The sequence below is a fragment of the Nematolebias whitei genome, chromosome 1, assembly GCF_014905685.2.
Source record: "Nematolebias whitei isolate Nwh7 chromosome 1, NemWhi1, whole genome shotgun sequence".
In the NCBI taxonomy this organism is placed as follows: Eukaryota; Metazoa; Chordata; class Actinopteri; order Cyprinodontiformes; family Rivulidae; genus Nematolebias; species Nematolebias whitei.
This window is the reverse complement of record NC_056498.1, coordinates 53,147,302-53,170,221: the sequence shown is the minus strand read 5'-3', so window position 1 is coordinate 53,170,221 and position 22,920 is coordinate 53,147,302. Positions and strand designations below refer to the sequence as shown.

Below are 22,920 nucleotides of genomic sequence, written 5' to 3'. Positions count from 1 at the left end.
AACAGTATAAGTAGTGTGATTAAATGAACACATTATGATAACAGGGTTTTGTTGATCATTTGCCCTGCTAGCTTGTTGTTAAGTTTGCTTTCCGTGCTTTACTTAATAAAAATGTTAGGAGCTATAAAAGAGCCCAGGTCCTTGTCAGATTTCCTCCCATCTTTTTTGAAAGTAGGTCAGAAAATGTAGGCCACTTGAATTTTCAAACGTTCGTCAAACATTGTAGTTTGTATTTACACTTGTTCCAACTATTTCTCAAGAGTGGATGTGCATGTGTTTCTATTGGCTGTATGTTACTGGCTTGTACTGGGTAAACCCAAGTATTTTGATAGAATTGCTTGTAGAGAATCACCCATACTTTACTAATTATGTAAGTATTATCTTTAGTTATACGTCTAGTATTGGATTCTAACTATCGTAAAAAGAAGTAATCACATTTTCAGTAGTGACAGCTGGATTTACTGGTCCCAGATTTATTTTTTTTACTATTTCGATACCAAAGTTCTCCATCTTCAGTCAGTTTGTGTAGATATTTGTTGAATAAAAAGTATTGTTTCCCCAAACTAAAACCACCTAAGATATATTATGTACTGACTATCGGTATCATTTTTTGTTTACACTTAATCAGTATGCAACAATCTTTTGTTACGGTGCTCTAGTTAGGCATGTAAAATAATTTCCATACTGTATGCATGCATAAAAGTCAAGTAAAGTGTGATGATGGCTGTTTTACTAACATCAATGTTTGACTAGTAGGTTTCTAAAGTTTCTTATTTTGCTTCATTCTAGCTCAGTGGAAAATGTGCTGAAAACACTTGTGAAAAGCTGCAGACCGTGAGTAAATCTTTCAGTACTTATCAATAAATGCCTCATTTCAAATTGGCCAGATCTTACTAATATAATGCAAATATATGTTAATTGTCTGTGCTGAAAGTGAATGTTATTGTGTATTAATTTAAATGCATTACTTCTACTGATATTTTATATTTTTGGCAAATTTTACTGCACTTATATTATTGTGAACACGACTGTATTGAAAAATAGCAATTGCACAATTTGCTTTAATAGTCACTTATTTGTTAGTGAAGTGTTCTAAAATTAGATTTAACTTAAATACTTGACAGACAGAAATCTTTGCCGTCACCTGCAGATCTCGGTAACTGTTGTCCCGAGTTGTGTGCAAGTCATTATCTCGGTCAAGCACTAGGACTCGTACTTGAGTTTGCTCCTACAGTAGTCAGATAATCCTATTACCTCATCTAATTCTGTCTACTGCGAGAGTTTCTTGTATCTGTGACAAGAGATAGTGATTTGTTGTGAGGTGCTGCTCAGATCCTGTGAATCAGCAGTGAGGAAGCACAAGAAGCTGCACTTTAACTGTTTTTTAAGGTCTTTAGCAGATGGGATATCAAAACAAAGCTTGGGAGATCTTGTGAAATATGTGGTTTACCCAATCATGCAATGAACCATGAAAATGTACCAGTAGATCTAAAGGAACCACAAGGATTTACAATAATGTCTAAAAGTGAGCAAAGTGTGTGAGAAGTTACACTCCAGCACTGACATGCTAGTAGTCGCTGCTTTATTTGGACGCCAGTGTCCTGTTTATCTTGTTAACAGAATCTGAAGACAAACAAATCAGCAATCAACAATGCAGTTGAGGAAAGGAGGGTAGGGTGTCACTATGTCTTGTTGTCCCTAATGTCGCCTTACCCTCATAATATTTGTCTTCACAAAGTCCTTAAAGTTGACGATCTTTACAACGTTTCAGTGGATGGTGCAACTTTACATGTTTGCACTTCGTATTCATTGTGAATAATGTTGTTTTACCATCATGAGCCATTAGCATATTTTATTTATTTATTTATTTATTTAACTGAAACATTCTAATTGTTTTTCTCTGTGCAGATACTTTTCAGAGGCCGTTACGCAGGAGATGTTGGATGAGTGGAGACCACTCCTTTGTCCCTTTGATGTCACCATGCAGAGAGCAATCAGCTACTTTGAGCTTTTTTTACCCACAACTCTGCCTCCTGAGCTGCATCACAAGGGCTTTAAGTGAGAAACTTCCCACTCTCCTCTGTGTAGACGAGATCTGAAATATTATTTTGTGTGAAGCCACTTTAGTCTACCAGCTCAAAGATGCTGTAAGGAATAGCTTGTTTTCTGAAGGGAAAAGAAGTGATGAGTTGGCTGTGGAAGTAAATCTTCCAATTACAAAGGTAGTGACTTTTCGTTCAGTGATTCAGATTATAATAAAGTAAAAAAAAAATATTACAATATAATTTAGACATGTAGCGAGTGATTTCTCCAGGCTTCTTGATACTGGCTGTCTTTTTTTCTTTCCCAAGATTTTATACACAAATGTAATGCCTCTATAATATATAAAATTGTCTAAATAACCTGTAATGCTAACTGTTTAATATTATCTAAAATCGTTCTTATTTTACTGAATGACGTTTTGTTTTGTTTTCACCTGCAACATGCATGCTTTGTACATATGAGAGAAAGTGTCTTTATTTTTTGCCACCTTTTTGTCTGACAGGCTGTGGTTTGATGAGCTGATCAACTTGTGGGTGTCTGTGCAAAATCTCCCAAGTTGGGAAGTTGTGAGTAGATTTGGGTAAAGTCTACAGTAATGGATATTTCTGCTTTCCTTTTCTAACATGTTTTTCTGCACATTTACAGCACCTGGTTAACCTTTTTGCTCGCTTGGCCAATGACAATATCGGCTACATTGATTGGGACCCCTATATTCCGAAGGTTTGTTGTCCTCTTTTTCTGCAGCCTGTTGTGCAATCAAGGACTTGTTTGTTTTTTAAGATTGCAGCAGATGCTCTCGTGTGTTTTTATGGTTTGTGTTTCATTACTTTTGCTGGCAGGCAGAGAAACAAACTATCAAGTTTCTTTTTTGAACTTGCCCCCTCTTTTCGAGGGGAAGCGACTTGCATCACGCTTGTTTCCTCAGTGATGTGTGTCACTAATAAACACAAACATACCTGACCTGTTGTTGATATTTACACTGCATTAAGTCCACATCAGACTAATTGATAAACTTTTTTTTTACATCACAGATTTTCACCAGAATCTTGAGAAGTTTGAATCTTCCTGTAGGAACCGGTCAGATGATGGTACCACGATACGTTACCAACGCCTACGACATCAGCCATGTAGTGCTTTGGGTGTCATCCCTCCTGGTTAGATACTGATCATAACTTTATATTGACTGTATTTACTTCGCTGAATGATCTCGGTGACTGTAACTTTGTGACTTTCAGGGAGGACCCAGCAAGCAGACTCAAGCACAGCTCAGTGGCCTTTTCAACAGTATCACATCCTTCTTCCATCCATCTAATCATGGCCGGTGGTTGGTGAGTCATTTCTTGCTACTGTTTATCTAATGACACCATAATGACTTTATCATCTTTAATGAGGCTTACCATTAAAATTTACTCATGTAGCAAGAATAAAAAACATCTAGAAGCATCAGATGTTTGTCGTTCTTTAATATGGTAACTTAATGGTCATATTCTACTAACTATGCCTCAAGAGACAACAGTTTCGAAGTTACAGTGTACACGTGATATCTGAGCTAAAGTTACCTGTCTCCAAAAATGAATTAATAAAAAGTGAAACGGTTGTCGAGTTGTTAATAATAATCCAATTATTACATTTTGACTCAGTATTTGTTTTTGCTTTTGCCTTTTTTTGCTTAAAGATATTGATTTTCCAGTTTGCACGTGCCTTGACATAGCTCAAAACGTCCACAGTGATTGAGCACAATATGTGTGTCATCATTCTAGGAAAGCTTCAATGTCTTGTTGGCCATCTAGATTTACATTGATGGACGGTTCAGAAATAACAGCAGGACATGTGAGTGAGATGGCTGCAAAGCTATTAAAGGTCACTGGCACCACGGTCACATACCGTTCTGTTTTGGGAATCTTCCTGCGTTAGTTATTGAGCAGCACAGGCAGTAAAGTGCTGTTGAAAGATTTTTCTAGCTAGCTATAAAGCTACTGACGTAGCGTTCGGCTTCTCTCGCGCACCCTCCCTGGTCGTAAACTGCTGCCGCTAGCATACAGGCGCACAACACAGACATGTGTCCGTCTCGAGGCATGAGTTTCCTGCCAAGGCAAATGACCTAGAGGAAACACTGTCATGGGTTTGAGACTGAGTCTCTGTCTAGGTTTTCACTGAAGGAAAAGCGTAACTCACATTTGACTACAAATATTTGCTTGGGGGAACTTCAGATGTGTCTTGTGATTTGTATTTATTTATTATTTTTACTGTAAAGTGTTTATTATCGTACAAAAAATACAAAGAAACTGGATAAAACTATGTTCACAGTGAATTGGTTTTTGTTTTTTTTGTCTGTTACCTGTGTCTCTAGATGCTCCATACAGTCTACCTCTCCATTTGTACATGAAAGCATACTGTCTACCTCTGTCTCCCCTTTGTCATGTATCGTTTGTATCCTCTTGTCTTCGTGTTTAGATGAAGCTCATGAAGCTGCTTCAGCGTCTCCCAGCCAGCGTGGTCCGGCGGTTGCATCGAGAGCGCTACAGAAAGCCATCCTGGCTAACGCCAATTCCAGACAGTCACAAGCTCACAGAGGAGGATATCACAGACTTCGTACAAAGCATGATGCAGCCGGTTCTGTTGGCCATGTTCAGCAAGACGGGAAGTCTCGATGCAGCCCAGGCTCTGCAAAACCTCGCTTTGATGCGACCAGAATTGGTCATTCCCCCTGTGCTTGAGAAGTAAGTTTGGACTGCACTTAATGTAGTATCTCACTTGGCTGTAACTGCTGGGAACTAGTTGGTGAAAAGCAGAGTGTCTCATAGGACACAAAACTGCCCGATTTGAGTAAAACATGGGCAGAGACATACTGGACACGACCTAATACAGCACAGCAATCCATTCACACTCAAATAGTTGTGATTTTCACATATTACACAACTTTCTGGTCACTTGGTCATGGATATTTCAAATTTTTGAGCCTGAAAATTAGTACCGGTATGTTTTTGTGCAGTACTGAGTCAAGTTTGAGTCACTCTTTAAACAGTTGCAGCCCAATGAGATACTTTTATGGTTAGCAGATTTTTTTTTTTTAACCTAAACTTTCTTGGCATTGTCAAAACACCGTTTAGTTTACCGTGTTTGATTTTTAAAGGTTAAGGCCACCATTTGAAAACAAAGGAATAATTGTTAACTCTACCTCTTGTAGAACATATCCTGCCCTGGAGACCCTAACAGAACCCCACCAGCTGACGGCCACTCTGAGCTGTATGATCGGTGTAGCGCGTAGCTTGGTATCAGGTGGGCAGCACTATCCTGAAGGACCCACTCACATGCTGCCCTTGCTCATGAGAGCTCTGCCTGGCGTGGACCCGAATGACTTCAGCAAGTGCATGGTGTGCTACACTGCTTTGTTCTATTTTATGTCTGCATTCTTGCTCTACATTTTGAAGTTTTAGCAAAAATTCCTTAAGTCACACAAAAGTATTTTCTTTTCCCACAGATCACATTCCAGTTTATTGCTACATTTGTGACTCTTGTGCCTTTGGTGGACTGTTCGTCTGCCCTACATGAAAGAACTGATTTGACAGAGGTGAGCTGCAGCAGTCTTTATGCTAGTTTTATGAATTAAACCAGATATGTTAAATGAACATTGGAAAATGATTTATTATTTTTATTTTTGTAACTGTCAGGTGGAAAGAGAGATGTGTTCTGCCTCAGCTGAGTTTGAAGACTTTGTGCTTCAGTTCATGGACAGGTATGGTGTTTTAATGCAAAACAGCATTTTTGTCCATTTTCAGCATCGTGCTTTTGCAGTGAACGAGCAACGTTAAGACATTTTAACTTAAGCGTGCTTCGTTTTGCGCAGATGCTTTGCCCTGATAGACAGCAGCACTCTGGAACAAACTCGAGAGGAAACGGAAACTGAAAAGATGACACATGTTGAGAGTCTGGTAGAGCTCGGTCTCTCTTCAACCTTTAGCACGATCCTCACACAGTGCTCCTTGGATATTTTCAAGGTTAGAATTCACTCGCAGTTTTCACAGTTTTCCTATGTTTATTTATTAATTGTTGAAATATTGGGCTCTGAAAGTGAAGCACAAATGCCTTTAGAAGATTTTTTTGTTTGCATGTTAAAGTGAGACGTGCAGGTTGTCTTGGTCTTTTTTGCTTGTGGTATGCTTTGTATCATGTTAGCACCTATTTATTTATGTAATTTTCTGTATACTGTAGAATTATATTTGTATGCGTAGTACCGGTATATGCACTTAATACGTGGATACATACGCATTTGTCATATTGTTTCAATAGGTGGCTTTGGAAAAGGTCTTCAACTTTGCAACCACCAACATCTTTGAGACACGTATAGCTGGAAGAATGGTGGCCGACATGTGTCGCGCTACTGCCAAGGTAAGTCTTACCAGCTCACTGTACATCAAATAGATCTTCATTAAATTTTTTTTATGTAATGTGTTTTTTTTCTGTACCAGTGTCACCCTGCAGAGTCGCTCAAGATGTTTGTGCCACATTGCTGCAACGCCATAAACCAAATTTCTGCCAGTAAGTTATCGAAACACACACAGAAGCACATATAAAGTTTCCAATGTTACTCTTGTTTCCCCTCTTCAGTCTTTTGTCATTTGTCTGATGTACACTTTGTTTTTCAACAGATGAGGAAGTGTTGAACGAGGAGGAGCTTGATAAGGAGTTTCTGTGGAATCTGCAACTTCTTTCTGAGGTGAATTAACTTAAATAATTCAATTCTTGCCCACTCGCTCCCTTCAACATTCAGTATTGTAACACTATTTTTTTCCACCTTTTTGCTATTTGCACGTTAGGTCACTCGGGTGGACGGCGACAAGGTCTTGCCGTATCGCTCGGACCTGGTCCAAATTTTGCAGTTGACGCTTCACCTCAAGTGCAAGCAGGGTTATATTCTGGCCTGTAACCTGTTGCACCACATTCTTCGCGCCACTGCCCTCATTTACCCCACAGAGTACTGCAGTGTGCCAGGAGGCTTCCACCAACCAGTCAGTGACTACCTCCCCATCAAGGTATTTACTCTTATTTTAAATGTTGATAACATTTATAAGCTTAATTAAAAAGTTTCACCTTCCTTTTAGGCGGCAGTGGTTGAGTGGTTAGAGAAGTCGTCCTCCAGTGCAAGAGTTGGGGGTTTGATTCCACCAGCAGTCACATGCTGAAGTGTCCCTGGGCAAGACAATTAACCCCTCGTTTGCCTCGGATGTGTGTCCCTTCGGTGTATGCGTGTGATAAAGCACTGATTAGTCTTTGTATGGATATAGTAGAGTGTTGTATGAATGGGTAAATGAGGACAGAGATTGTGTTGTATAAGAGATATGTGCTATAGAAGTACAGTCCATTTACTAATAAGATACAGTAGTTGTCACTTTCTTCAAGACATTACACACAACATTTTGTGATTTACAGTAGTCCCTCGCTACTTTGCGGTTCGTTTATCGCTGACTCACTCCATCGCGGTTTTTCAAAGTAAGATTGGACATGACACACATTTGGTTGATTGATGGATGATCCGCACGGTCGGCATGGAATTTTTATTTAAAATACACTATTTTAAATGATTTAGCACCTCCTGCACCTTTGTGCAGCCCACACTGCAGGGTAAACTTCCTGCTGTAGCTGATCAGCTTTTCTTCGTGCAGAGCGTAGAAGTGGGCGTGGCCAAGAGCTCTTGCAGGTGGCTGACAGCAGTGGAGGCAGGGAGCTGAAATCATGACATTCTGTGCTCTTTTAGATCATTTAGGGTTTAGAAACATTATTTAAAATATTGCATGAGTATGGGAAAGGTTTAAAATGCCTATATATATATATATATATATATATATATATATATATATATATTTCAATTATCTCCACTATTTTATTTTTTGAAAAATAAATAAATTAAATAAGATTACTTGAGTTGTTAATCTGATAAAAGCAATACAAGAGAATCGAATGTCTCCTACACACGTTTCTAGAAGTAGTCTAGACCTGTAGGTCAGCAGTTGTTAGAAGTTATAAAAGATTATTTATTTAATATTATTGTCTGTGCAGGACTGGGGTCGACCTGGGGACTTGTGGAACTTGGACATCCAGTGGCACGTCCCCAGTGTTGAGGAGACTTCATTCGCTTTTTATTTGCTGGACCTGATCCTCCACCCTGAACTTCAGCGCCTTCAGAGATTTGCAAAAGGAGAACAAGACATGAGCAGGTGATTTAAAACAAAACAAAAAAACATCTGTTTTCTTTTAGAAATTACACTCTGCAATAATTTAAATTGATATTAGGAAACTCTTTATTTAATTTTTTATACACCTGCCCAAAGGCGGACATAATATGGAAGTCTTCATACAGACTTAAACTTTGTCATCCTGCTCATAACTTCTGATTCGCTCAAGATAATTTAATGATACATGTTACACATATGCATCATCACTTGGAATGTCACATACACTTTTCATCACTCCTTCTCCAAGGTCAAGGTCCCTAATCAAGGTCAAATGTTTTACAAGGTCTTTGCTCGTCTGTGCCATTGCTGCAGATTGCTGTATAACATTTGATCAATGAGTGTATAATGGTCTGTGCGCGTTCCTCTTGTTCCTCTAGAGATGATGTCCTACAAAGCCTCACCATTGTTCAGCACTGTCTCCTGGGAGCAGGGAGTTTGATGCCTCCATTGAAAGGAGAGCCCATCTCTGATCTGTGAGTGGCTGCATCTCGAACATAACTCTTATTTGAATTATATTTAAAAAAAAAACATTATTAATGTTTTATTTAAAAGAATTGGTTATTTTGCTACATTTGTTTTAAGCCCTAACTTCAATGTGAGTTGAACTTTTTCTCACAGAGTTCATAGCATGGTGAAGCTGGATGAGACCACCCTGTATACAGGAACGACGTATGGTATGTTGATTTTAGAGAATAATAATAGTTTGTTGTGTTGTCATTTGACCTTGTTAAATTCTCTTCATCTACAGATAAGACTAGAGAGAACTACAGAGATGCTATCTGTAGCGTGATGACACAGCTGCTGCGTATGTGTTTGCCCTTTTTTAAGTATTACTTTGCTTTAGCCATGTTGTAGCCAATTGGGAAACATTTTTGTCTTCTGAGTTGCTTTATCTTCTGCTTGCAGATTATATTTTGGAGCACTCTGAAGATGACACCAAGTCCCTGTTCTCCATCATCAAGGTGAGTTGGAGAGGATGGTTAAAATGCAAACTTGAATGATTTGTGGTATTTCTGGACCTCATATGGAGCCTGGTCATGTAAAAGTTGGGCTTTGCTGCTAACTGGAACAGAGTTATGTTCAAAAATTATGCACTGATCACATGTCAAATAACAATGTGTTGTTTTTTTTGTGGTACCTTTCAGATTATCAGCGACCTTTTGCACTTCAAAGGTTCTCACAAGCACGAGTTCGACTCCCGCTGGAAGAGCTTCAACCTTGTGAAGAAATCAATGGAAAACAGAGTAAGCTTGTATTTTCATTTTGTTTTTCTCTTTCTATAGAATTGCTCGTAGATTGTAAAATCATCTGCCAAAGTTGTTTGCGCTAAATGCATCAGTGGTTAATTTATACTGTTTGTTTATTTCAAGTCGATAAAGCCCTGTTCTTTCATTTGCAGCTTCATGGCAGAAAACAGCACATCAGAGCGCTTCTAATTGACCGAGTCATGCTCCAGCACGAGGTAAGTGTTAAATGGAAATATTTTTTCTTTTGCTACAGTGTCGCCATTTTGGCATATTTGAGTTTTTAAACCTTCTCGGCAACTTTAAAAACATTACTAGCTATTTCTTGGAGAAGTGAATCTGAAGTAGCAATAAGACTTTCTCACAGTTTTACTGTAAGTATGTTGGTTGCATGAAGGAATTTAGTTTATTTATTCTTTTGAATATGTAAAAAAAGAAAAAACACCATGAGCTTAATGTCAAAACTTTTGTTTTACATATTCATTGGAGTGGGTAGAAGTATAAACTTATCAAAATTCCCACTCCGTAATCACTTACATATATTACATGTATAATCCATACATATAACTAAACCCATATTTAATAGTTAACCCAGCAATATAGTGTCTATTTAATGTTAACTACAGTGGATGAACAGCTATTAATTCTTTAACTTAACCAAAAAGAAACAATATGCCGAACAACAGCAGCACAAACATGAGTTTGTGTGAGCAGATGAGTCTGAATGAACACAGCAGCGTGAATTATCTTTCCTTTTCAAACTTTCTCTAGAGTTATCTTGTGCATGTAAGTAGCCAAAATCATAGAATAAAGAATTTGTCACATGTCTGTATGTTTGAAGCAGATTTTATCAAAGCAGATAACAATCTTTGCACTGTTTTGATTTTAACATCTGTTGTTTGCCGTTTTAAGACACGATTTCAGTGTCATTTTGTTGTCTAACAGATAATACAAATTGTGAAAATGAAAGCAGCGTTGTTGGGATTTTGATCATTTCAGTACATGTGAGCACAGATGTAAAACAAGTGACAAAGAAGAATGCACATTTGACAAACTGTCATTAAAAATATGTCATCAATTTATCATGTTGAGCATCATTTTAGCAACTTTTTTTTTAAATCAAACTTGAATATTGATTTTTTTTTATTTTTTAGATTTATTATTCTGATAACTTTCGTTTTAGTTTCAATGACTTTTATTGTTTGCTGTATATCAGCTGAGGAAACTGACTGTGGAAGGATGCCAGTACAGGACCATTCACCAGAAGCTGATGAAAGACCTTTTGAGGCTTTCCACAAGCACATACAGTCAAGTGAGTTCCACATTACAAGCATCAGATCTTTGAATTGTTTGTGCTGTATCTATTGTTTACTCATTTTTACTCTTTGCTTTAATTTTACAGGGTTAGTGATGTTAAAATACTAATTAAAAAAAAGAAGTAAACTGAGACGTTTCTCATCTTTCAGGTACGCAGCAGAGCTCAAAGTGTGTTCTTCACCGCCCTGGGAACCTACAATTTCTGCTGCAGAGATCTGATTCCTCACGTCCTCGAGTTTCTCAACCCAGACAACAGCAGTGTCACTCAACAACAGTTCAAAGTATGACTATATATGAATATGAAATATATACATATACTGTATATAAGTATTTTTACATGTTTAGGGGAAATTATTCTTCGTAGTTTTTCTTTACGTTTGATTTGCACTTCCTTCCAGGGTGCATTGTACTGTCTTCTTGGGAACCACAGTGGAGTGTGTCTGGCTAATCTGCATGACTGGGATTGCATTGCTCTGACGTGGCCTGCTATTGTGCGCTCTGGCCTCAGCTCAGCCATGTCACTTGAGAAGCCCTCCATTGTGCGACTTTTTGACGACCTCGCAGACAAAATCCATCGGCAGTATGAGACTATCGGCATCGACTTCACTGTGAGCTCAACATGGAAAAAAGCAAACGCAGCACAGAATCAAAAAACAAAGATTGAAATAAACTGTGAAATCTAGAAATAGGATGTTAGTTTTGACTGAAGTGTTGTGTACAAAAACTGCAGGATTTTACATTTTAATAAAAAAAATTATTCTAAATTATTCAACTTTAAACACGTTTTTTCCTTTCCTTTCTTGTACTGAACTGATAAATTGCAGTAAGTTAACCCAAAACTATAATATAGATGTTGTGGATAAGTTTCAACAACTAGGACCTTACGAACCGTATAAAATTAATTTCTTATAGTTCCATAAATAATCGTGTTTCCTATTTTCTACAAATCTGTGCATGCCACTTATATTAACGTATTATTTTGTAATCCAAACAATTTGTAGTCCCATTTTAGCGTTATTCTAAAATGGATAAAAATTTTATTTTCCTCTGTCGTTTTAAAATATTACTTATCTTTTATAAAAGTAATTTAAATCTGATTTTAGAATTTTAAATTGTTATAAACAAACAGAAACATGTCATTTTTATGTGTTCAGATATCTTTTTTTTTTTTTTTTTGTCAAAAGTTTCAATGTTTTTGGTCCAACCTGAAGGATCATTAAAACTATGTCTTACGATTAATGCTCGTTTAAAAACACTACTTTTGTGTTTATAGTGTTTTGTTTTTAACATATATTCAGAATCAGTACACTTCCAAAAATATTCATTTTTAAGTATTTTGGGTCTGTTTTCAGTCCAGCTCATCAATCATCTCTTACAGGTCTTATGTTTACCGTTGATTGACCACAGTGTGTACAGATACTGAGTGTTTTCTTTTATATCCCTTTAGCTCTCTGGTGAGTGTTGTTCAGTGGCAAACCAGCTTATGACTACAGGAAATCCTTTTCCTGAAGAGCCCGTGCCCTCTAAAGAAGAGTCAGACGAAGGTTTAAACCGTCAGAAGGTCAAGAACTCTGAAGCCGTTGAGTAAGTTTTATACTAACAAATGCACAAAACACAGTGCAGTGCACAGCTTCTCCTCTTTATTTAAAGGTTCTCACAAACCTTTAAAACATATCACTCCTACTCCTTTCAAGGTATACTTAGGCCTGTCACGATAATAAATTTTGCTGGGCGATTGTCTCAGAAATTATTTTGATAAACGATGATAATGTTTGAAATTTGACAATAATTAGTAATTATTGTCAAATTTAAGAAGAAATGTTGGTTAATTTTTGTGTGTAGTACCTTTTTTTGACCACTGGATGGCAGTATAAGACTGTATGAACCAAAGGATGGATAGTGAGGGAGCGAGCAGCGTGACTTTAAGAAAAATGGGATGGAGGCTTGTTTTTTTTTTTTTTGGGTTCTAAAAATGGCGGACGCTCTGTGTGTTTTTATTTCATTTAGCATAGCATTTTTCACACAAAGCTTTTAATAAAATCAGTAAACAAGTTCTCAGCTTCTTTTCGCAGAGAAAAACAAGTTTTTAGACGACGGCACGTGTTTCAACCATGAATTTTGGAGCTTTAACAAGACAGAGGTTTTTTCCCGAGGTCAGCCTGTTAGCTTAGCTCGTAGCTTAGTTTCTCAGCTTAGCTGCTTTTAACAATCTAAAAATGTGATTTTGGATTGTTAAACAGATTTTAAAGAAAAAAGAGAAATGGAGGGGTCAGTGAAGAGCAGTGAGTTGAGTTTTTTGTCATCCAGTGTCTTCAATAGAAAGAGAGACACGAAGAAACGATAAAGCCGATAAATGAAAATGAGGTCAATAATTTTCATTTATTATGCGATTAATTAATTGATGTATTCTTTATCGTGTCAGGTATACTTTCTGCAACTCAAAGTTTATATTAAAGTTTATTTGCATATGAAATCTAGTAATTATGTGTTTTTGTAGGAAATACGAAGGGCTTATTGGTGATCTGCTGGACTGCCTCAGCAACAGGAACATGTACGTTATAATGTAACCGTCTGCATGTTTACGTGCACTTATTGCTGCCTCTGACACTTGTTTTTTGTAACTTCAGGCCTTGGAAATTCGAGCACATTTCTATCGGATTCTTGTCTTTGCTGTTGAGAGACGATCACCAGCTGCCGCCTCCAGCTGTTACATTCTTTGTGGAAATCCTGAACCATGATTCCCTCTATGTCCGTAAGGTGCGGCATACATTATTCAGAAGACGAGGGGGTGATGCTGCTAGTGCCTTTTCTTGAACACGTTTGAAATATCTAATTTTCTCCAATAGGTGGCGATATCAGCTGTGGCTGGGATCTTGAAACAAATAAAAAGATCTCATTTGAAAGTCCCTGTCAGCTCCTCTGAGCTTTGCAAGGACTGTAAGTTTCTGCTTGCATTGCTTGTTTATGATGATTTTTATTTTACTGAAATTACTGGCTGTTTGTGCTGTTTTCACCATCTGTATCTGTCTTTGGTAGGTGAAGTCATAGAGGATAGGATTGTAGCAGGAGACCGCCCAGACAACCAGTGGCTCCAGTATAACAGCAACAAACTGCCACGCTCACAGGAAGACTGGGATCAATGTATGTTTGTGGAAAAGACACACTGGGGATACTACTGCTGGCCAAGGTATTTATTATGCCTCAAGTTGTTTGTTCTGCCTTTTTGTGTATCCTTAGTGTTAGATTTTTTTCTTCATATTTGTTTTGATATTTGTCAAACGTCTCTCCAACTTTTGTTCTCGCTTCATAATCGATTTATAGGAAACTGATGATATATGCACCTCAGGAGGAGCAGCCCCAACAGAACCTCAGCAGAGAGGAAATGACAGAGGTTTGTAACTACAGCATCTCGTGTAGGAACGATGTCCTGCGCATTTAGTGAAAGTCATTGTTATTGTTATTCTTCCAGCGGGAGCAGATCATCTTTGACCATTTCTCGGATCCAGTGTTCATTAACCAGTTTGTTGAGTTTCTCTCGCTCGAGGATCGTAAGGGCAAGGACAAGTTCAGCCCTCGCAGATTCTGTTTGTTCAAGGTGAGATCAGATTTAATATGGAAGTAAAAAAGCAACGAATAAAACTAGAGAAATTGCATTTCTTCGAAAATGCAGTGTGAATCTTATTGCTGAAGAACTGGCTAAAAACAGCTGAAATGTAGCTGAACTAGAAGAACAAGTCTAAATTAGCAGCAGAAAGCAGAAAGAACACATTTGCTGAATTATGTTTAAATAAGCAGAAATTAGCACAAAAATTAGGAAATTAGCTGAAAAAAAGATTACATTAGAAAAACATAGCTGAAAAGGCAGACAGAATCTTAAACTACCTGAATAAAGCAGAAAGAACTAAAATGAGATTTGAAAAAAATGTGGACTTAGCTAAAATTAGTATTAAATGAGCTAAATGTGTTTTGCGGCGAGCAGCGGCAGCAAGTCGCTGGCGCGACTTCCTGCCGCTGCTCGCCGCAAATCAACGATTATTGGCAAAACTGTGTGTGTACATGGTCTAGCTTCCACTTTCCTGCTCTCATCGACCACCTGAGTCTTACCTGTCGCTGTTCATCTGTCCAAGCTGCCGCCTCTTCTCCTACAATGCCAATTAGCAGGATATACACCTGGGCTGTGCTTCTCTGGACTCTCCTGGCACTCCTTCAACAACCTGTTACGGGTCTGATCCAGTACTCTGCTGCTGAGCTCCTCCGGCTGAGGTTTCATCCATCTGCACTTCCCCCTGCTTCGCTATTCATCTCGGATGCAACTCTCCTACCACGCCGGAAATACATCCACCGCGGACTTCGCCGGAACATCCAAGAGGACACGTCGAAATCCATAAAATCCATCTGGTCTACTTCTCGTCGTCACCGGCGTGCCTCCAACCGGGTTGTTGACCGCAGCGTGCTAGCTTACCCGGCCCGGTCAGCTAACGCTCCTGCAATGTCTGATAACTCCTCCGTAAACTTCGGTCTGCTTAACGTCCGCTCACTTACGGGCAAGGGACATCTCATTCAGGATCTCCTCACTGACCGTAAGTTTGATTTTTTATGCCTGACTGAGACTTGGCAACAACCGAATGATTTCTCTCAGCTCAATGATTCTACTCCACCGGGGTTTGTTTACATCTGTCAACCCCGTGGCACCGGCCGGGGAGGAGGTCTCGCGATAATTCACCGCGAGAAATGGAAAGTCTCGCCGTTGTCTGCTCCCACCTTCTCCTCTTTTGAATCAGCTGTGTGTCAGCTCTATGGACCTACCCCCACCATCATTGCAACCATCTACCGCCCGCCGAAAACTAACAGTGACTTTCTGGATGACTTCGCTGCTCTTCTCACTCACCTGTCAATTCTCTCACCAAACATTATAGTATTGAGTGATTTTAATATTCACATGGACGATGGAAATAACCCACTGACTAAAGACTTTTCATCCTGCCTCCAGAGTTTTGGTCTTCAGCAGTTTATCAATGTTCCCACTCATTCTAAGGGTCATGTCCTGGATCTAGTCTGCTGTTCTGGTGTATCTCCCTCGGATTATACAGCAGATGAACTCGCCATAACTGACCATTTTCTCCTCTCATTCAATATCTGTCTCCCTCTCTCTATCACCAAGCTTCCTCGTCTCATCTCTTTCCGTAACATTAAGGATATTGATTTAAATTCTCTCTCCTCCGCCGTCAATTCTCTCATGGACAATCTATACTCAACTCTAGACTCAACCATCCTTGATGACTTGGTCTCGTACTACAATACTGGTCTTCACTCAATACTCAACTCTCTTGCTCCGCTAAAAACCAGATCTGTTTCTTTTGTTCGCTCTGCGCCCTGGTTTACTACAGAACTTCGGCTCATGAAGGCTAAAGGACGGCAACTTGAAAGGCTCCACCGGAAAACTGGACTGGTTGTACATAAAGACATTTACAAAACTCACATATTGCATTACAAGGACTGTATCAATCAAGCCAAATCCTCCTACTACACTTGTTTAATTGGTTCAAATGAAGGCTCCACCAAGTCAATATTCTCCCTCTACAAGAACATCACCCAAGCCCCGGACTCCCTACCTTCACATCTGTGTTCAACTGAATTTTGTAACTCCCTCATGTCATTTTTTGACAGTAAAATTGTTAAGATCCATCAGTATCTCAGCTCACAACCGACCCCTTGTCCTACTCGTGAACTTTCTCCTCCAGCCCACTCCTTCTCTTCCTTCGAACTCCCGACAACTTCAGAAATCATAAGCCTCATCAACAAGTCCAAGTTGTCCACCTGTTTGCTTGACCCTCTTCCAACAGTTCTGGTTAAAGCCTGTGCCCCATCTATACTCCCTCTCATTTCTGCCATTATTCACTCCTCTCTCTCCACCGGAACAGTTCCTGCATCATTTAAAATTGCTGCCATAACCCCTATCCTGAAAAAACCTGGCGCTGATTACCGTAATCACAATAATTTCCGTCCTATCTCCAACTTGCCTTTCATCTCCAAGATTCTTGAAAAGACAGTTGCATCTCAACTCCATACTTACTTATCCAACAATAACCTGTATGAACTGTTTCAGTACAGAAACAGCTCTTATAAAAATCACCAATGACCTCCTCTTGGCAGCTGACTCCGGCTTGCTGTCCATCCTCATCCTCCTCGACCTGAGTGCAGCGTTTGACACCATTTGCCATGCCACCCTACTCAATAGACTTTCCTCTATCGGTATCACTCAGACTCCTCTAAACTGGTTTAAATCATATCTCTCCGGCCGCACTCAGTTCATCCGGATCAAAACCTTCACTTCCGAGCCTTCATCTGTCACAGGAGTTCCCCAGGGCTCTGTCCTGGGACCCCTCCTCTTCATTATTTATCTTCTTCCCCTCTGCACTATTTTCCACAAGCACAATATCGATTTCCACTGTTATGCGGATGACACCCAGCTCTATGTTTCCAGTAAGCCTGCCTCCAACCTCCCGCCATCTTCGCTTACCGACTGCTTGACTGAAATAAAATCCTGGTTCACCTCAAATTTTCTTAAACTTAACAGTGACAAAACAGAGGTTCTTCTCATTGGTACAAAATCCACCCTGGCTAAAACCAAAAATTTCAGTATTGACATTGATAACCGTTCCATTTCTCCCTCCCCTCAGGTAAAGAGTCTAGGTGTCATCCTCGACAGCACTCTTTCTTTCCAGTCTCATATCAACAACACCATCCGTTCAGCTTATTTTCACCTACGCAACATCAACCGCCTCCGCCCCTCCCTTACTCCCCATTCCACTGCCATCCTTGTTCACTGTCTGGTTACATCGCGCCTGGACTATTGCAACTCCCTTCTGTTCGGTCTCACCCACAAATCTCTTCATAAGCTCCAACTGGTCCAGAACTCAGCTGCCCGCATCATCACCAAAACCCCATCCATTCATCACATCACTCCAGTCCTGCAAAAACTCCACTGGCTGCCAACCAAGTTCCGCATAGATTACAAAATTCTCCTGTTCACTTTCAAGGCCCTCTACAATCTCTCCCCACCATATATTTCAAATCTTATTCATATTGCCATTCCCTCTCGCTCCCTCAGATCATCCTCCTCCATCCTTTTGACTGTCCCCTCCGCCCGTCTCACCACCATGGGGAGCAGAGCCTTCAGTCGCTCTGCTCCCCGACTTTGGAACTCGTTACCACCTCACATTAGAAACATAAAGTCAATCTCACAATACAAATCAGAACTCAAAACACACCTTTTTAGATCTGCTTTTTCCACCTGACACAATTGGTTTTGCCTGATTTTATATTGATTTTATACATTGTCTTTTTTCTTCCTTTCTTTTTCTTTTCTTTTCATCTCTTAGTTTCTGTTACTGCTGATTTTATTCTTTGTACGGTGTCCTTGAGTGCCAGAAAGGCGCCTTTGAAATAAAATGTATTATTATTATTATTAAATAGTAGCTGAAAGAGCAGAAAAGTGTGAATGCTTCATAAACATTTACACAATAAAAATACACAAACTAATTCTCCATCTCCTGCTCTTCCAGGGACTGTTTCGTAATTTTGGCCACACTTTTCTGCCTGTGCTAAAGCCACACATGGAGCGTCTGGTGGCAGATTCTCATGAGAGCAAACAACGATGTGTTGCTGAGATTATCTCCGGACTGATTCGAGGCTGCAAGCACTGGAGCTTCTCACAGGTACAGATCTGAAACAAGTACGAGTGGTTAATTACACCACATTCTCAAAACGTTTTCTAATTCTTGCGCAACTAGTCGGATAAAAACAGCCAACTCTTTTGTAGGCTAATTGCTACACGCATGAAAGTAGCCCTTGATCTTTCTAGTAATGCGATTGATGCTGTTTGTCAGGTTGAAAGTCTTTGGGAGCTGCTGTGTCCTTTGCTTCGCACTGCCTTGTCAAACATCACAATCGAAACGTATGCGGATTGGGGCACCTGCATTGCCACAGCCTGTGTAAGTTTGGTTGATTTACATTTGAAATCTTTCCTATTTTTCTCTTTTTTTAAAAAACGACTTCTGTTTCTGGCTTTGGTAGGAGAGCAGAGACCCACGCAAACTACACCGGCTGTTTGAGATGCTGATGGAATCTCCTGTCAATGGAGAGGGGGGCTCTTTTGTAGATGCCTGGTGAGTAAAAAGACACCAGAATTACAGAGCTGCAATATGTCATATGATGTATAATTTCACTCTTTCCAAATTCAAATAGAAAATATTACCTTGCAACCTGCACCTGACCATAAAACCCTTTATTGCAAAAACTTCAACCTTAAAATGTCCGTTTATAAATATATTTTATAACTAAAAATATCTTTAGATCAGTGGTAACTTGTGTTTTGAAATTGGCAAAACAGATGTTGGAATGTATAGAGAGTAAATATTTCCTCAATCAGTTGTTTTCCTTTGTACAGCTTTAAAAAAAAAACTATGAAAGTATTTAGCTGGTTTAGTTTTGCCTTTTTAAATTAAAAACAAAAATTGTAAACATTTAGTTTATCAAAATATTGATCCCCATATTGCCCTCAAGTCTTTTCCTCTTGTAAATTGGTCTTGATTAAGGTATCTTCTGGATTAAAAAAAATCAATTCAATTCAAAAATACTTTATTAATCACAAAGGGAAATTAAATGTAATAAATGTAATTGTAAAGAAATCATTTGGGGTGTTTGACATATTATTGAAACCTTTTTTTTTTTTCAGCCTTGAAATAATGTTCATTCTAACAAACTGTGTGGATGATATTTCTGTCTTTCCTAGTCGTCTCTATGTGCTGCAAGGAGGCCTAGCGCAGCAGGAGTGGCGTGTACCAGAACTTCTGCACAGGCTGCTTCAGTATCTGGAGCCCAAACTCACACAAGTGTACAAAAATGTTCGAGAACGAATTGGCAGGTGAGTTGTTGTTTTTTTCTTTCTTTTCCGTACATCTAGTAAACACACTCTTTATATTACATATCTCCATATTATAGATTATTTTAAATTTCTCTCTTTTTTTCTCATCTTGTCTTCCCTGATTTGGTGTTTTAGCGTGCTCACTTACATCTTCATGATTGATGTCAACTTGCCGCTCACTCAGCCAACCAGCTCCCCCCGCATCTCCGACTTCACAGAGCGAATTCTGTTAAAGCTGAAGCCCCTAACAGAGGGTGATGAGGAAATCCAAAATCATGTGACTGAGGAGAACGAGGTTGGGGAGCAGGATGAAAGAACGCAGGCGATTAAGCTGCTCAAAACAGGTGGGTTGATCTGCACTCACACCGTGCTGATTATGGCTGGGGTGGTGAAACGTTGAACCTAAACATGAAACCTAAACTTCAGAGCAGTTAGGCCTTTTAAAAAAAAAATGTATTCAAATCTGCAGTGATCAAGTGGCTGATTGCAAGTGCTGGTCGCTCTTTTACCACCGCTGTCCCCGAACAGCTTCGGCTGCTTCCCCTGCTCTTCAAGGTGAAACACCCGTTCATTCCAAACCCTGATCTTTGAACTCTAAAAGTTGTCACCTTAAACTACACAAAACAAACTGATAATACGTCGGTCTCTGTCCTTTTTTTCCAGATTGCGCCAGTTGAAAATGATGACAGTTATGACGAACTTAAGAGGGACGCGAAGACCTGCCTGTCTCTAATGTCTCAGGGACTTCTTTACTCAGATCAAATCCCTACGGTCCTTGATGTCCTGAAGGAGGTGAGTTATAGTTGTTATTCCACTCCTCACTTGAACATGAAAGGACTTTTTACAGAGCTTGGCCAAGTAGTGCCCTGTAAGAGATCAGAGAACATAACTTTAGACCACTCAGCAGCAGTCCAGTCCTTTTTGTCTTTAGCCCAGGCAAGACGCTTCTGATGCTGTCTCTTGTTCAAGAGTGGCTTGACACAAGGAATGCGACGGCTGAAACCCATGTCTTGCATACGTCTGTGCGTGGTGGTTCTTGAAGCACTGACTCCAGCTGCAGTCCACTCTTTGTGAATCTCCCCCACATTTTGGAATGGGTTTTGTTTCACAATCCTCTCTAGGGTGCGGTTATTTCTATTGCTTCTACACTTTTTTTCTACCACATCTGTTCCTTCCCTTCACCTCTCTATTAATGTGCTTGGACACAGAGCTCTGTGAACAGCCAGCCTCTTTAGCAATGACCTTTTGTGTCTTGCTCTCCTCGTGCAAGGTGTTAATGGTCGTCGTTTGTACAACTGTCAAGTCAGCAGTCTTCCCCATGATTGTGTAGCCTACAGAACTAGACTGAGACCATTTAAAGGCCTTTGCAGGTGTTATTAGTTAATTAGTGTGTGACACCAGGTGTCTTCAATATTGAACCTTTTCACAATATTCTAATTTTCTGAGATACTGAATTTGTGGTTTTCATTAGTTTTCAGTTATAATCACCAACATTAAAATAAATAAACATTTGAAATATATCAGTGTGTGTGTAATGAATGAATATAATATAAAAGTTTCACTTTTGAATGGGATTACTGAAATAAATCAACTTTTTCATCATATTCTAATTCTATGACCAGCACTTGTACATTTGCATCAATCCAAGACGCCCATTTTTGTGAAACAAAAGCTTTGAGTAAGTTACTGATGGATCTGTTCATGTGTGTTACAGATTGCTGGCAGCAGCTCTTGGCATGCCCGCTACACGGTGCTCACATATCTGCAGATCATGGTTTTTTACAACCTGTTTACATTCATGAGTGACCAGAAAGCAGTGAATGATGTGCGGGGGCTTGTAATAAAACTACTGGAAGACGAGCAGCTTGAGGTAAAAACATACGTTCATCCAGATTCATACACCCGTTTTTAATAATTAAATTATAAAAGAAAAAAATAGTTAATTCAAATATGAACACTAGCTGGAAAGAAGCAGACACACGGCAGCCTGATTTTGTAATAATCACCGACCTATTGGCCAGAATGTGCTTGTTTATGCTCGCAGGCACTCTCAGTCTTTCAGCTTTACTGTAGTGATTCAGCACTCTCCTTTCAGCTCTCTGCACTCCCTCTCTTTCCCCCCAGTCCTCTTATGGTTTCTATGGAAACCACTGGCTGCAGTAATCTGTTGCTATGGAGATAATGTTCAATTTGAAGGAAGACAAGAGGGAGAAGGAAGGAGCAGAGACAAAGAAATGTGTGTATGACGGGGTGATGAAAACATTTTGGTTTGACCTTACGTCATATGGCGTATCCTGTCTTATATATAAACCTCAGTTATGTATATGACAGGTTGGTCTCATCTGTTTGAACAAAACTCAGGGCACTGTACACATTTCTTTTGGAACAGGGCTATAAAATGTGCAACAGGTTATAGAGAAGCATCTTCACTTTTTTATTTACTCCAGTGTTCAAATAACCAATGGATGTGCACCATGCCCCATGGCATTGTTGTATTTGTTTCGTGTTACACAATGCAGCTAAAGACGGTCTATAAGGGTTTATGCAATGAACAGTAAGTGACAGGAGGCCAGAACATAGAATCAGCTTTCACATCTTGTGTCCGAGTTAAAAACAGCATGAGTAAAGTTAGATCCTCTATGTCTACCATATTTTTCACTGTATAAATCAGTTTTTTTGCATAATTTCCATGCCTTGCGACTTGCAGGCCAAAGCGATGGATTTATGGCTTATATCCCATATTTATAAACCAATTTTTGGCTGAGATATGACCCTTTTCATTCATTCTGACTGAAAATATTGAACACCGTCATTTTCAGCCGCTAGATGGCAGTCGAGCTGTATGGCTTGCCGTTGCGTCACGTAATAGGTAAAAGTGGCTATTAATGACAGACTGCCGCCGCCATCTGCCTGGAGCAAACGTCTAATCAGCTTCATTTCACTGCGCCGCCCCATCGAAATGCAGCTGATTTGACCATTAAAGTGCATTTATTAAGTAAAAGTTCAATTGAGACACACCTTTGATATAATTTTGAGCAAACCAATAATTGTTTTTTAGTGTTAGTCTTCTTAAATTCTTGTTAAAGTCCTCCCATGCACGCTCCCGTGGCCGCCATTTGGCAACCAATCGATTTTTTTTTTTGGCACAACACCGGCC

At 39.4% G+C, this 22,920-nt stretch overlaps 1 protein-coding gene across 1 annotated transcript in view; it reads left to right on the top strand.

The window, feature by feature from the left end:
• Positions 1–22,920, top strand: part of psme4a (proteasome activator subunit 4a) — a 28,982-nt gene that overhangs the window by 4,697 nt on the left and 1,365 nt on the right. The window contains exons 4-43 of the mRNA XM_037678694.1: positions 790–834; positions 1,909–2,058; positions 2,546–2,609; positions 2,689–2,763; positions 3,075–3,197; positions 3,279–3,371; positions 4,498–4,763; positions 5,231–5,417; positions 5,525–5,614; positions 5,715–5,779; positions 5,891–6,041; positions 6,334–6,432; positions 6,513–6,582; positions 6,693–6,760; positions 6,861–7,076; positions 8,101–8,258; positions 8,654–8,749; positions 8,895–8,950; positions 9,025–9,081; positions 9,183–9,238; positions 9,422–9,520; positions 9,676–9,738; positions 10,737–10,832; positions 10,987–11,118; positions 11,236–11,445; positions 12,285–12,421; positions 13,335–13,388; positions 13,465–13,594; positions 13,684–13,774; positions 13,874–14,024; positions 14,159–14,228; positions 14,307–14,432; positions 18,403–18,555; positions 18,727–18,831; positions 18,914–19,005; positions 19,632–19,763; positions 19,899–20,107; positions 20,233–20,318; positions 20,427–20,555; positions 21,478–21,633. Of these exons, the coding sequence (XP_037534622.1) occupies positions 790–834; positions 1,909–2,058; positions 2,546–2,609; positions 2,689–2,763; positions 3,075–3,197; positions 3,279–3,371; positions 4,498–4,763; positions 5,231–5,417; positions 5,525–5,614; positions 5,715–5,779; positions 5,891–6,041; positions 6,334–6,432; positions 6,513–6,582; positions 6,693–6,760; positions 6,861–7,076; positions 8,101–8,258; positions 8,654–8,749; positions 8,895–8,950; positions 9,025–9,081; positions 9,183–9,238; positions 9,422–9,520; positions 9,676–9,738; positions 10,737–10,832; positions 10,987–11,118; positions 11,236–11,445; positions 12,285–12,421; positions 13,335–13,388; positions 13,465–13,594; positions 13,684–13,774; positions 13,874–14,024; positions 14,159–14,228; positions 14,307–14,432; positions 18,403–18,555; positions 18,727–18,831; positions 18,914–19,005; positions 19,632–19,763; positions 19,899–20,107; positions 20,233–20,318; positions 20,427–20,555; positions 21,478–21,633 (4,606 nt within the window). The remainder of the gene's footprint in view (positions 1–789; positions 835–1,908; positions 2,059–2,545; positions 2,610–2,688; positions 2,764–3,074; positions 3,198–3,278; positions 3,372–4,497; positions 4,764–5,230; positions 5,418–5,524; positions 5,615–5,714; positions 5,780–5,890; positions 6,042–6,333; positions 6,433–6,512; positions 6,583–6,692; positions 6,761–6,860; positions 7,077–8,100; positions 8,259–8,653; positions 8,750–8,894; positions 8,951–9,024; positions 9,082–9,182; positions 9,239–9,421; positions 9,521–9,675; positions 9,739–10,736; positions 10,833–10,986; positions 11,119–11,235; positions 11,446–12,284; positions 12,422–13,334; positions 13,389–13,464; positions 13,595–13,683; positions 13,775–13,873; positions 14,025–14,158; positions 14,229–14,306; positions 14,433–18,402; positions 18,556–18,726; positions 18,832–18,913; positions 19,006–19,631; positions 19,764–19,898; positions 20,108–20,232; positions 20,319–20,426; positions 20,556–21,477; positions 21,634–22,920) is intronic.